The following is a 14,569-nucleotide window of genomic DNA, read 5'->3' on the forward strand; positions in this document are numbered from 1 at the left end:
AAATCTTTCTCTTTTCTTTCTTTTTTTCGTTCTTTCTCCGCAACTCCCCACCCCCGCCCCCAAATCAGGTAGAATTCGATTCACTCCAAGGGTTAAAAAAAAAAAAAGTAAATAAAGCCAGAAAAGGCAGAATTCGGCGGGAGGGTGTGGATTGCGGCTGGTTGAGAGAAGGGCCGAGGAAAACTTGGTCTTCGTTCCTCTCCTGCGCAGGAAGAGAAGCTACAGCGCAGGAAATACTTGGAGACACCGGCTGAAACGAAATCGAATTTCCTCTCACCCGGGACTGAGAGGACTCAGGGCCCCTGCCTGCGCCCCCAACCCCACACCAGCCTCCGAGCTGCGGCCCTCGCCTGCGCCCGGACCACAGCCGGGCCCAGGAGCCCCGAGGTGGCCCTGGGGAGACGCGGCCCCACCTCGGGTGGAGGCCGAACTCGTCTCGGGGTTCCTGGGCTCCCTCCTCCCACGCCCGCCCTCCCCAATTTGCTGGGGCCCAGCGGGTCGCCGCCTGCTCCGACCGAGGTATCCCCGCGCCGCCAGGGCCCCCTGCGCCCGGAGGTTGGGGAAGAGGGCGGGAGTCTCCCTTGCCTGCTAGTTTCGGCTGGGGGCAGGGGCCCCCTCCCTCCGCGTGCAGGTTCCGCGAGCTCCGCTCTCCCGGCTGGACGCTCACGCCAGCCCGCCGCCCGCGGTTCTGGGGAGCCGCGGTGATGGACGTCCGCTGACCCGCGGGGCACAGGCAGCGCGCAGAGGCCTTGATCACTGGGCTGCGGAGGGAGTCGCGAGGCGAGCGGGACCTGCGCGGCCAGGCCCTTTGATCTGCCTTTATTATCCACGAGAAACAAAGCTGCCTGGGGCAGACGCCCGGGCGCCCTTATTCCCCGGGAGACCCCACCACACCCTCACCTCCGCGCCGCTTACCCTCAGGCCCCCAAACACGCCAGGCACGCTCTCGACCTCCAGCTCCTTGGCCCCAAGCCCCTAGGGTGAACGTAGCCCTGGCCAGCTTCTCCAGGCCAGGCCTGGACGAGAGGGCGCGCGGAGTGTAGGCTGGGGGCCCCGGTGATAAACTGAGCCAGAAGAGAAAATGGCCAGAGAAAAGAAACACTCGAGGAAGAGCCGGCCAGCCGAGGTTTTGGGGACGCAGGAAGGCAGAGCGGGAAGTCACCCAGCCCGAGACTCTGCAAACGCCCGACTGGAGACCTTCGCTGTACATTTTATCGCTACTTTGCTACTTGGCTTTTCACTGCAGTTTGAGAGAAAATTTTTGTTGACTTAATAACAACAGTTTATTTTTTTTTCTCCTCTATAAAAATCAAAACATTCTTTCCAGTTCCCAAGACAATAATTTTTTTTAAATCATCACACTGCCCCACACACTGAGGCTGACTTTGCTTGTATTTTCTATTGTGAGGGGAGCCTTTTAGATATAGTTTTTATTCTGTAAATATGTACTTCATTTTCTAAATTAACATTTTTTCGAATTGCGAAATTATTTCATTTACCAATTTTCTTTTCGTTTCTCCCTCTCTTTTAAACCGGGGCTGTTAAGTTGGTGGTCAGAAGACAAAGAGAGTGAAAATAATTTTCATTTCAATAATTGCCTTCTGGTCAATTTAACTGTGCCTTATTTTGAAAGAGACTGTCTAAATGAGATTCCTGTCCCAAATGTGTTCCCAGGCCTGATCCCAGCCTTTAATTATTCCTGAGTTTTTTTTTCTTCAGAATAAGACGCCGCACTGAGTAATCACAAAGAAGTCAGAGAGCATCCTTGAACCTTTTCAGAAGCAGCGCCACTGATATTCAAATAACCTGCGAGGGCCATTTGACGGCGCGGGGACCTAGGCATTTCCAATTCACTATTTGCATAGATCAGCCGTCTTTGAAAAGGAAAGGAGCAGTTGTCTTCCATAACATTAAAAAGCCTAGTTATCAAATCAAGTGCTTAGTTTGGGGGCTTTTAAAACGTTTACATTTTATCTCAGGTTGCCCTTTACCGTTTGACATGCAAATTTGGTGCAGTTAATTTAGACAATTAAAAAGATCTTCAAGGGAGCTTTGTCACGGAGAATATTTGGAGTTTTCCCCGTGGACCAGCTGAGATAAAGTTGGCCAGAACAAATGATGTCTAGGAGATTAATTAGATATTTGATAAGACATGAATCCCTAATAAGGGAATACAAGGCACAGGGGGCTGCTGTGTGCTCTAAGTCAAAATTAATAACATTTAACAAGATTTTCATTTAGGCATGAAATGTCTTTTCCGGGGTATTGACTCTAGCGATTTATTCCCTTGAGTCACCTCCCAACCGTAGAGGGATCTTGGGAGGTAAAAGACTTTTTTAAAAGCTTTTTCCTTTCACTCATTGTGTCTAAATCGCTTTTTAAAAACAAACAAACCCACTGGAGTTTTGTCTGACCTCTCTAGCAGGGGTAGGCACCTCCCCAGTTAAAACTGCCAAGGACCTTTGCTTTTTCGAACGGGTTCCAGAGTTTTAAAATGTCACCTTTTGAGAGCTGTCTCCTTAAGTAATACAACTACACCTTATAACCCCATTTAATTTATGCTGTTAATATACAAATAAATAATTCTGACTTCGCAAAAAACATACATGTATTATGGCTTTTTATAACTCACATAAACCTTACATTGCCTAAGACTAACATTAAGGGAATTTTTCCCAACAAAAAAAGTGTACCCATGTAAAGGTTACTAGTCGGGGTGGGAGGGGTAACAGGATTAAAAAAAAAAAGAAAGTGTATTGTTCAGAGTCCTTTAATAATACCAAAATGAAAATATGGTGTCAAGATTTTCTTCATACAGATAAACGCATTTAATTTCTTTAGATGACCTTAACTTACGTGTTTGTGAGTGAAATGATAACTCAACATTTTAAATATCTTTTACATATATACTGACTTTCACAAAGTGCATCAGAAAATTAAAAAAAACTCCCTGAATTTCAGGAATTCACCAAAGGGAAAAAAAAAAAAACCTCTATTCGAATGAACACTTACAAGAAAATAAAAGAGAACACAATCTTTTGAACCCTATTTATACAGATGTTATGAAATACAGAGAAACTGTCACTAGACTTCCAGTTTAATTTCTCACCTTCAGCCTTTTTTGATGCTTCCTTTTATAGGAAAAAAAGTTTCACTGTAAGTAGATATCAAGCAGGACTTGGAGCATTTTATATATAATATAATCCACGCAAAGGGTCTGTTTTTATAGGTCCCGTTTGTTCTCAAATGTTCTGACAGTCCTTTGCAGGGTGGTGACTCGTTTTTTGGAGAAAAGGAAAGAAAAGGGTGGAGGAAGGGGGTGGGCGGTGGGGAGAGGAGGGAACGTTTCTATGTATTGCTCTTCGCTCGAGAAGTTTGTGCGAGTGGTGTGTTAGTGTGTGTGCACGCTTGAGTGTGCGTGCTTGTGGTTGTAGGTCTCCGGCGTGTGTGTGTCTGTGTGTGCAGTTTTTTAAAGTGTTTGTGTCGCAAGTTGGTTCGCTTTTGTTCCTGGAACACGCGTTCGATTCTCGTCTGGGCTCGGGCAGCAGAGGGGAGCTCCTGGCTTGGCAGGCGAGCGGCGGTCCGCGAGCCGGATGCCGCACCACCTCGCGCCGGCCCGGGGGCGGCCCGGGAGCCCCCGCCCGTCCATCCCCCGGTCGTTTGCCCTCCGAACCTCTCGCTCGCTTTCGTTGTCTACTCGCTCGCTCGCTTCCTCGCGCCTCTCGCCGGATCTCTAAGAGTCGTTGGGGCCAGACGCGGCTTCCTTGCCTCCCGCCGAGGCTGCCACCGCAGCCGCAGCCGCCGCCGCCGCAGCCGCCCGGGCCGCACTGACGCCGGAGTCGTGCAGGATGAGGTCAGGGGACTCGGAGCGGGGCGTCTCCAGGTTGCTGGCGTCCGTGTCACTGTCGCTGCCCTTTTTGCCCCCGCCGCCCCCGTTGTGCGTCTTAATGTGTTTGCTCAGGTGGTCGCTGCGCATGAAGCGCTTGTTGCACACTGGGCAGGCGAAGCGCTTCTCGCCCGTGTGAGTCCGCAGGTGCCGCTGCAGCTCGTCCGAGCGCGTGAAGCGCTTGCCGCAGAAGAGCCAGTTGCACACGAAGGGCCTCTCTCCCGTGTGCCAGCGCAGGTGCGCCTTCAGGTGCGACGTCTTGCCGTACACTTTGCCGCAGCCCGGGATGTGGCAGCTGTGCAGGCCCTTGCGCCGCAGGCTCGCCCCGGCCGGGCCCAGCCGCTCCGCCTCCTGGCAGTTGGGGCAGTCGCAGGTGGCGCGGCCGGAGTAGCGGCGGGCCGAGCGCGCCGAGCTCCCCCCGGCGGCGGCGGCCGCGGCGCCCGAGATCATGGCGCTGGCTGCGGCGGCCGCCACCGCGGCGCTGGAGTCCGAGTAGGAGGGCAGCACCGGCTTGAAGCCGTCCTGGGCCAGCAGGTGCTGGCTGGTGGAGAGCAAGTGCGAGGCGGCGGCGGCCGAGGAGCCGAGGCCCGTGGAGCTGAAGGCCGAGTGCGTGAGCGAGCTGAAGTCGGGGTTGTAGGTGCTGAGCTGCGAGTGCAGCGAGGCTTGGGGGGCGCCCGAGTGCAGCGAGCTTTGGAGCCCCCCAGCGGGGTTCTGCACCTCCAGCCACGAGCCCGGGCTGCTGTGCACGTCCCACCACGACGACGCAGCGCCGTTGGTCACCTCGCCCGCCGCCAGCGTCGAGTGGAAGCCTGACTTGTACCACGACTCGTACGGGTGCGCCATGCCCACGCGCGGGTACAGGCCGTCGGCCGCCGTCGTGTGCACCTTGGAGATGAAGGCCGATTGGCCGCCCGCCTCCTGCGGGGACACTCCGGCCGCTGCCGCCGCGGCCGCCGCCGAGTTGGAGAAGAGGCCGCCGTAGTCGCTGCTGAAAGCTGACGACGTAGGGGACGTGGAGGCCAAGCAGAAGGCGCTGTTGGCTGCGCCCGAGCCTCCCGCCAGGCCGCCCGAGCCGCGGCCGCCTGTGGCCACTGCGAAGCCCGAGAGGCTGGACCCGAGGTTGCAGCTGGACGAGGAGCGCTTCCAGGGATGGAAGCCGCCCTTGGCGAAGGCGCTCGACTCCGGCAGCGTCGTCAGCGGGCTCGTGTTGCCGATCTTGTTACAGGTCGCCGCCAGCATGGCCAACGGGGTCGTTCCGAAGCGCGGCTCTTCCTAGAGTGGGTGGGGTGGGGGAGGGAGCAAGGAGGAGGAGGAGAAGGGCAGGAACAAGTGGGAGGAAGACAAAGTGCACCCGTGAGCAGCCCCGTCCCCCAGCCGCTCGTCCCGGGGCGGCGGGCGGGGGGGGGTCGTGGCCCCCCAACTCGCGCCTCCTCCCGGTGCGCTCGCGGAGGATGCCCCGCGCGGGGCGGAGGCGATCCCAAGAGAGAGGGTCCCGGAGCTGTAAAGTTGTTCTTCGGTGGGGCTACAAATCAAAGATGTGTCGGTTCTCCCTGCCTCAGTCGTTGCATATCCTGCCCCAAACAGGACTCAAGTCGCTCGCCTTCCGCTCGCCATAAGCCCGCTCCTCTCAAAGAAGCCCCCAAGTCGCCCTCCGGGATGAAGCGCGGAGGTTAACACAACGACAGCAAACACCAGGTGAGGGCAGAGGCGGCCGGAACAGCGGCCGGGGTGGGGGAAACTTGGGGCACTGCTCCCAAGGGTGGCTGCGACTTCATTCTTTTTAATAGAAAACGTTTTAAATGTTTACATACACACACACACGAAGACAAGAATCCGAGCAGAAGAGACCCCCGCGATGGATTTCAGTCATAGACGAACTAGGGAGCCGCAGAAGTGTAAATGTTAACGTGACTACATGGTCTGCAAAACGATTAAGACTGTTTTCTGGAAACACTGTCGCGTAATTGCAACAATCCCCTAAGCAAGGGTGGGGGGGATGGGATATAAATCACGCGGGGAAGAAAGGGAACCTCTAAAACCAAATATTGAAAGGACTTGCTTAACAAATCCTTTTCTTTCAAAGGCACCTCCTGGATTCCAATAATTTGTAAAGAATCAGCCCCAGAAATGTGGAAAGTGCTCAAAGAAGCTGAGGCTGCAGTCGGGCAGCAACAGTTTCTCCAGAGCCGCCAACCTGGAGAAGCCATAACGAAAAATTACTCCTGTTAAAACAAGCAAATACCGCACTTTCGACTTACCCCAAGTATAGACGTGGCCATAGCAGGTCCCTGGGTGGCGTGGCGGGGCCTGGAGCGAGGCTGAGCCTGGCGGCTGCTCGGAAAAACTATTCGGGTTCCGCGCGGCTCCCGCGTCCCCGCGCTCGCGCCGAGCGGACTCAGGGCTCCAGCCGGCTAAACTCAGCCTAAGTGCGAGGAGCACCCGCTTTGAAGTGCCGCTGGCTGCGCTTCTTACCCAATGAGGGCGCAGGCAGAGCAGACGGGAGCTGCCCAGCAGCCAATCAGACGCGCCGAGGGGCCCAAGCCCGGGCTCCCGGCGCGTGCCAGTCACCGCGGCTAGCTGGGTGGGGGGCGGGGGCGGTCGCCGGCTAGGGACTGAAGAAATTACAGCGCAATTAAAAATTTACACACACTCACCAAGCCAAGTTTAAGTATCGTTGAGACCGAGTCACAAGCTTCCCCACCCCCCACCCCCCCCGCGACCTCCCTGAGATGATGCAAGTTAGGACTGACAGTCCTCGACTCTCCACTTGTGGGAAAGGAGACAGGAGGGGAGGGGGCGCCGAGGCGGAGGCCACACGAGCAAGGCCCAAGTAGAGATGAAAATGTCAACCCTCACTTTGTGTATCCAGGCTCTCGCCTGCGGAGCACAACTTCAGCTGGAATCCATCATTCTCGCTCGCGATTGTATTATTGTCACTTGTCTACCTGGTTCCAGATTCCCACTGGATTCAGTTTTACTCTGAGTCACATTGAGGAGAAAGGGTGAAGGGACAGCTCCTCCGAAAGGATAGAAATAGGCCTCTTCGTCTAGGTCTACACCCACAGACTTGTTGGGAGGGCCTGGAGCCTGCCGCATCCCGCCATTTCCCCTAGCGGTCTATGTGACTTCCTAATTGTCGCTCTGGCCTCTGACCCAGTGGGTAATACAAGTGCCACTCACACCCGAAGCTTCAAGTGGTAATTGAGGGCACCCTTTGTACCGTTTGCCAGCGCCTAGATACCAGGTTAACCCAATTGTCAAATATGACTAAACAGTGGGACGTGCTGATTATCTGCCGGGTTTCGCTGGGGGCTGGCGTGGGGGTGGGAGACATCAGCCCATACAACACGCTGCACGAAGCCGCTTATTTTCACAATGCAACGACTTTGGAAACAGAGATCGGCGCGAGCCGCGTCCGCCCCCACCGCCACCCCCGCTGAAGCTGCAGCTTGCTCGGCTGTTTGTTTAACCCGGTGAAGATTTTCATGTCACGTTTCAGCCCTGAATCGAGTTTCTTGCCCCAGCTCCAACCCCCTCAGACTCCAGGCTGCCTGGGCCTAGAGGCTCCTCTGAAGGGCAAGGACGCCGGGTTGAGGGGTGGGCTCGCCCCTAGCTCCCTGCTTTCCTGGACGTGCTCAGGGAGCTTCTCCCCCGGACCTCTGTCCGTGAGTACCAGGGACGAGGCCACACGTGGGCGCCTCCACGTTTTGCAAGCTGGAAGCATCTTAAAGTCCTCCTCGGATCCTGTCGTGTGAGAAGACACGTCCTCAAACAACTAACTACGCTCCTGGAGCCCCTCAGTACCCGCTGAGGCGGTTTTGTTTTGTTTTGTTTTTTCTTTCTGGGTCTCCCCCTCTTTTTCTTCAGGGTAGACAGGAGCAGCTTTTGAATCAGAAACATCAGCGCCCTCGACAGACGTGGGTACTGGTTTTAATGTACCACATTTCCCCCTGCAAACCCACATCCTGCTCTAAAAGACATTTTAAGCCAGGAACCTCAACAGCTTGGGTGCAAAAGACGAGTTGTTGCGGAGGGGGAGCATACAGTACCTCTTGACCCAAAAAGTGCGACCACCGTGGCTCATCTCTTGGCCCTGAGATGGAGCCTGCGTGCATCCTGGTGCACTTCGTAGGTGGAGAAGACTATATGGGTTGCTTTCTTTGCTTTTCGTTAGAATATCTTGGCTCAAATGCTCCCCGCCCCCCCACTTTGGTCTAAGGTGGCGAAAAGGCCGGGGAAAGTACGACAGAGAAAGAGGAGAGAAGGGGGAGAGAGTGAGAAGACCCGCGCGGCTCTAATGAAGCTTTGTGTCCTGGGGATTGTGATAGAAACTGGCGGGGGAGAGGGGTAGGAGGGAGTGTGGAAAGCCCCGGGGACTCGGCGTGGAGGGGTGAGGCGGCATCCTAGCAGCCTGGAAGAACCAGAAAGCCCGGCAGGGGGACCCGGGAGCCCTTCCCAACAGGTGACTTCTGCCCTGGGAGAGCAGACTGGTGTTCGGCTTCCCGTAGAGTCTTCGCGTCGATTTACTAATAGAGGGATTGTTAAGTGGCAGCGAGGCGTTTCCGACTCACCCAGTGCAGCCCCGGGAGGAGAAGCGCGGAGGTTCCCCCCAGCCACCTCCTCCCCCACCCCCAACACACCCTCTCTTTAAGGAAACCTGACAAACTAATAAGACAATCCAAAAAGCCACTTAGCACTGGTGACATTTTCAAGTCAACCATTTAAAACAATTCACGCTGGCACCTCTCCGGGCGCCCGGGTTGCCTTCTTCTTCTCCTCTTCCTCTTCCTCCCTTCTCCTCCCCTCCCCCTCCCTCCGTTTTCAGCGTAGTTCCAGCTGTCAGACTCTACGTGGGCACTCGGATATTCTTTAGATACACATCACCGGATCACAATAAAAGTTGGAAAATCTTCCAGATGATCGCAGGTAGACGCCTTCAACTTTAAGGTGGGGTGCCCAAGGAAATCTTTCAGAAGTCCAGTGTTTTTTTTTTTTCCCCCGTGTGACAGATTTTTTTCATCCTCCAAAAAATCTAGTTTTTAAACAAAGATCAATGTGTTATGCTGAAGTGTTGAGCTGACTGTTAAAACATTTGGGGAAATAATGACAATGTAACAAAGGCCTGGTTTGGAGTGAATCATCACCCTTTTAAAAGTTAAAGCAATTTTCAGGAGAATAGCTTTCAGCAAACGCTTTACATTATTCAAAACGGCCAAATAATGCTCTATTATAGCGCCTGAATGCTGCCAGTCAGCCCCTAAGTGCAATTTGTGCAAAGGCCCCGGTGCCTTATCTCCACTTCTTTATAAAGAGGTGAATATAAAACAATTTCTTCCAAACCCAGACAGAGAGCACGAAAATTGCTTCCCTTTCTGCAATCAGGGCAATTTAACTGGAGTGCAATTAGCACTATTAAATGTCGATTCTGCATAAACAAATCTGACTGAGCAGCGAAAGTGGGGTGAGAACCTCATATACACTGAAACTGATTTTTTAAAATTATGTATCCGGGTCCTTTACAATTGATCCGTGACGTTTTCATCTTGGAATATATTTACATCGTAAATACGGTATGGTTAAATCAACATAATTTTTTTTTTGCAAAATAAAATTTCAATACGAATCCTAATAAAGAAGAATAGGGTAATTAAAGGGAAGAGTTCACTTCCTTTGAACAAATATTATTTCCCCCATCTTGCCTCTCCTGAGAGCTTCGATCTGAGCAACTGCTCAAGTTGCTGCGTTGAGGAGGCAAAGCCGGGGAAACAATTCCGTCATTAGCGCGGATCCGAAGGATTGGAGCTGCTACGCCACAGGGAGAAAAAAAAAAAAAAAAAGATGCTTCTCCCTGATGCAACGGGAGATGGGAGAGGACCAGTTATCTTCTGAATAACTCGAAATATTAGGTGGATGCCCAGTCTCGCAAGAGCTTTAGCCAGTCGCAGAGTTGAGCTGCGGATATACGGCACGGGGGTGGGGTGGGGTGAGGTGAGGTGGAGTTGGGGAGACTTGAGGATGTGGGCGGGAGCGGAGGCGTCGAGGGAGGAGGAACAGAAGATTCTTGCCCCGGCCCTGCTGGCTGCTGTCAAAGCCTCAGCCACCCGAACCAGGATGGCCAGGGGCAGGAGAGGGCCAGGAGAGGAGCCCTTTAAAAAGCATTTATCTGACCTGTCCTCCTCTCCTGTGCCTTTATTTATTTGCTTAGCCACCAGGATCCCTTTCTGAATAATATGCGCAATTAATTATGCTTTTCATTTGCATTATCTACACTACAGCAGTGATTATCAGGTCAGCACGGTGTGGGAGTTGGGGAGATACATTAATAATGAGTTAAAAACAAAACAAACAAAAAAAACCCACACACACAGGGAAAGCTGCCCTTGTGTACCACAGTCACCTGCCACAAACAGGGGCTGAAGAAGCCAGTACAGAGGTAGGGTTGTTGAGTCCAATGAAGCGTTTCCTCAGTTGGAGTTTGTCAATAGTGGGTGACAATTAAATGCAGCTTTTAATTAGAAGGGAATATTTTATCATGAACACATATCTATATTTTTAAAAGCACCAGCCTTGAGATCAACTGGATGGAGAAAATTAACTGAAAATTGAGAAACTCTACCACAACTTCCATTGAGTTTTCACTTAATATCTGTTCTATAACACCTTCATGCCATCCCAACCCTTGCAAATAAAAGAGGCAGAAAGGCTCAAGAGGCCACTGGAACTTTCATCTTTTCTCTACCTCAGAAGTGTTACAGCTCTTTAGAGATGGGAGGAGATGCAAATCCTTTTTGTCTCCAAGGTCTACTGGAGAAACTGAAAACCCTTAGTCTATTAAGGACACTCCGCACCTTTGCCACACAACTAATTTTCTGCTGCTAGATGTATCTGGGCCATACCATATATTTTAAGCCTGCCTTGATCTGTTTATCTGAGCCAAAAATGCATGAACAATTAAATGAAAGACTCTGGTGTGTCAAAGGAAGGAAGGTGTCTGTAGACTGTGTGATGATTTTAATGACTGCAATTATTGGAAGATTATTCGACAAGCATCATAGATTTGTTTACTGCCTTACTTGGAAACTATGGGGGGCCTATTCACCTTGGGGTTTTACCTCCCCCTCCCCAACCAACTACTACAGAGGGGTCTTAGACCTAAGCAAATGTGCCATTCATTGTTGGCTTCCTTCTTTTTTAGGGCATTTCTACCAAAATGGAACACATTTGTTGTCTCAGCCAACTCTGATGGAACCATCTTTGGAGACACTAAAGCAATCTTTTCACATAGACCCTATGTGTTAATATTTAAAAAAAAAAAAACAAAAACAAAAACCCAAAGGCCAGGGAATTCTGGTCATTCATCAGCTTTTCCTTGCCAGTGTATTAGTTTCCTCAGTTTTATACTTTCATAGGCAGCCTTTGAGGAGACTTCCAACTCTCCTTCCTCCATCCAGGGTTTACAGGAGGCACAACTGCAAGTTACGAAACAGGAATTTAGGCTTACCTAATAGGCCTACTGGAGAAAGTTTGACTTGTCTTCCATATTGGAGAAAGTTTGGCTTTTCTTCTAACAGTGTTCCCTACCCCTACCCGCCCCCGCCCCCGGCCGGCCAAATGATTTCCTATCACAATTCCTAATGTGGCCCTGTTAGAAATAAGTAAATAAAAAGAAGTATGACTGGCAGCAGTTTGTATCCAAGGAACTTCTTTGCTGTATTATATACAGACACGAGTAATGCAAATAAGGAAGATTTCTTATCTGAGAAAAGCAAAACCATCCTGTCTAACCAATAAGTCACAGTCTGGGCTTTGCTCATTAGTGAAATTTGAAAAAAGAATAAAAAGGGGGATGCATGAGACAAGTGCTCGGGCCTGGTGCACTGGGAAGACCCAGAGGAATCGGGTGGAGAGGGAGGTGGGAGGGGGGATCGGGATGGGGAATACGTGTAAATCTATGGCTGATTCATATCAATGTATGACAAAAAAAAGAACAAAAAGGATAGCAAACATCCCTGGTAAATCTCCTTTCCTCTCTCCCCTGAGGCTCTGAGACTGCTGTGGCCTGGTCATCCTAGTGCTCTTCCTGGGTCTGTATCAACCAGTCTGAAGATTAAGGTGGATTTCTGCTGGAATCAAGAACCTTTCCCGTTCAGACAGGAGCCTGCAGAACTCTGCAAGTGGCAATTAGGAGCCCATTACAAGCCATTAGATTGATCAATGTACCTTAAACAATGCAAACGATTTATATGGCTGATTTATACGGAGTGGGGAAAAGAAAAGAGATGGGGGGAGGACGACTCCATATCCTTCCCATTATCTCACTGTTCTGGAGAAGACCCAGGCCCAGCCTCTCTTCATTACTGCTTAGAACCACCAGAGCGATTTATTCTGAAAACTTTTCAGGCAAAGACACAGGCTCGCCTGGCTCGTTTGGTGAATGGCGAGGTGCCCATTCTTTGCCCCTTTTCTCTTCTAAGGAAGAGCTTAGAAAGACCGAGGCCGGGATTCACAGCGACGCCACTCCCCCTGCGGAGCACGCAGCCGGGAGCGGTCCCAGCTGCCGCCTTTCCCCGGGTCTGTCCCGGAGAGGGGTAGGATGACTTACAGATTTGTTTTAACGGCGTGTTGGAGAGCTGTGTGGCCTCCTAATTACGGCAGAACACAGAACCATTAGCCCTTGAAGTTTCAGGCGCGACTCCGGGAAGAGCCGCGACCCAGCTCCCCGAGTGCGGAAGACACTGGGGAGGGGGCGCTGGGGAGGGAGGGGGAACTCCTCGAACAGAGCTCCTCGCTAGAGCTGACTATTTCAGCTAATCTAAACTGGAGAAGACAAATACACAGCGGAGCCGAGGCGATCAAAGCTGGCCCCTGCCAGCTCCCTCCTCCCGCCCTCTTTCCCGCCCCAAAGTCTGTTTGTAGTTGTCTCCTGTGCTGCAGACACCGTCCGTCTTCTCACGACAAGGAGATTCCTGCCAGTTTTGTCCAGAGCCTGCGAGGAGAGGACAGACGCACTTCACACTTCCTACAGGAGAATTCCCTTTGTCTTATCTCCCCTCCCCCAGTCCGCTCTCGGCTCTGAAATGGGGGGAGAGGCAGCCGGCGGCAAGACCCTGGGCGCTGAAGGGGCGATCGTAACCGAACCCCACTTTCAACTGTGCCCCTGTAGGTCCCCTCCCCCCTTGCTCCCCTCCTCTTTCCCATCTTTCTCCTCCCTTTCTCTCTCCTTCCCTTTTTCCAATCCCCTAAATGCTCTTACCACTCAAGTCTTCTCGAGGGCTCCCAGCTCCCAGAGCCTGGGCAGGCGCCGTTTATTTCCCGGCCTTAGTGGTTTGGCGGGAAAGGGCTCCGTCCTGGCTTGTCCATGGGTGTTTGGGACAAATCCTTTTGTCTGTGTCTATAGGTGGAATGGGAAGCATTACGGGTTGATCATGGAGCACAGAGGGAAGAGGGAAAAAACAGAGAAACTACATGCGCTGGGAGAGCTGCCACCTGTGTCTTTTGCAGCCAACCAGCCAAGGGAGCCCAGGATATGGAAACTCTTCTAGATGGCTCATGACCTCACACACACACACACCCCTCTCCCCCCAACTGCCCTCATCTGTTCTTTATTATCCTTACTCTTACTCTTCTGAGTTCTTCCCAGAGTTGTTTTCTTCCATTCCCCGCCCCCCTCCGCCCCTAGGACTTCCCAGGGCTCTATAGTTAAGTGAGAGACTGAGAAAGAAGGTCGGTTAAAAGTCTCACCAAGCATCCAGGCACTCCTGTGACATCTCCCAGAACCGGCCTGTCCTGGGCCGACACTTTCATGCTTTCTGAATTTCAGCCAATCGAGAGCCCTCTCTGGTCACATCCGTCCCCATCGCGAGGCCAGACTGCCACCTCCATCCTGCCTCACCCCTTGAAGTACCCAGAGCCGGGCTCTGAGAGGGGCAGGGGAGGCTCCGCACACATTAGACACGTGCGTCTCCTCCTGCCCCTCCCCCTCCCCCTCGGCCACAGGCGGAATGCACATTGAGGACACCAACACACTCACTCGGGCACGCGCCAGCGGCGCCGATCCTCCTTTCCTGCCAGGGAGCAGCGGGCGAGACGGCCTTGAGGCAGGTGACACAGCCGCGGGGAGACGGACTCCGCGCTCCAGATGCCACCCTGGGAGTGGGGGTGTTCGGGTCCCCCAAAAGCCAGCGGCGGGGCTCCCCGGCCGGGTGGCCGTAGGCCTCGCGGTGGCGGAGCCTCGGGTCCGCCTCCTGCCGTGATCCCCGCGCCGCCCCATGCTCGGCGTCCCGCACCGCACCTTCACCGCCGCAGCCCGCGAGCGCCCGCCTCCGAGAAGCCTGCAGTCCGCCCCCTCGCCTCCACAGGCTCGCTTACATCTGGGATGCATTGCCCCTTAATTGTCAACCCCATCGCTGTGATCAAGTGAACGTTGCTAATCTCTACATTTATTGTTTAGGTAAATAGAGGCTGCGTTTAATCAATACGCGGGGCCCTAGCCCTCGCAGCGCCAAGTAACTTAAGTCAACGGTGAAGATTTCAGTGTGTGCGTAATTACAGAGCACACGGAATGTTCACTCCAGCCTAATCCCACATCCCACCCGGGGGAGCGAGAGGAGGGAACGTGAGGAATCTCCACCCTCCGAGGGATCGAGGGCCGGCTCCCTTCGAGGAAGAAAAGGACTTGGCTGT

The 14,569-nt window shown here is 52.9% G+C and overlaps 1 protein-coding gene and 1 long non-coding RNA gene across 2 annotated transcripts; both read right to left on the reverse strand.

Annotated features, from left to right (window-relative positions):
• Window positions 1-1,277: 1,277 nt before the first annotated feature.
• Window positions 1,278-6,507, reverse strand: SP9 (Sp9 transcription factor). The gene is made up of 2 exons (XM_043894190.1): window positions 6,145-6,507; window positions 1,278-5,158 (listed from the first exon to the last, which is right to left on the reverse strand). Exons 1-2 carry the CDS (start codon window positions 6,163-6,165, stop codon window positions 3,734-3,736), a joined length of 1,446 nt encoding a protein of 481 aa, XP_043750125.1. The 5' UTR covers window positions 6,166-6,507; the 3' UTR covers window positions 1,278-3,733.
• Window positions 6,508-11,833: 5,326 nt separating this feature from the next.
• LOC122688636 lies at window positions 11,834-13,816 on the reverse strand. Its single transcript, XR_006339525.1, has 3 exons — window positions 13,628-13,816; window positions 13,140-13,277; window positions 11,834-12,872 (listed from the first exon to the last, which is right to left on the reverse strand). It is a non-coding gene; the product is annotated as an uncharacterized LOC122688636 (long non-coding RNA).
• Between the last annotated feature and the right edge of the window lie 753 nt (window positions 13,817-14,569).

Source organism: Cervus elaphus, chromosome 33, assembly GCF_910594005.1.
Source record: "Cervus elaphus chromosome 33, mCerEla1.1, whole genome shotgun sequence".
Taxonomy (NCBI): domain Eukaryota; kingdom Metazoa; phylum Chordata; class Mammalia; order Artiodactyla; family Cervidae; genus Cervus; species Cervus elaphus.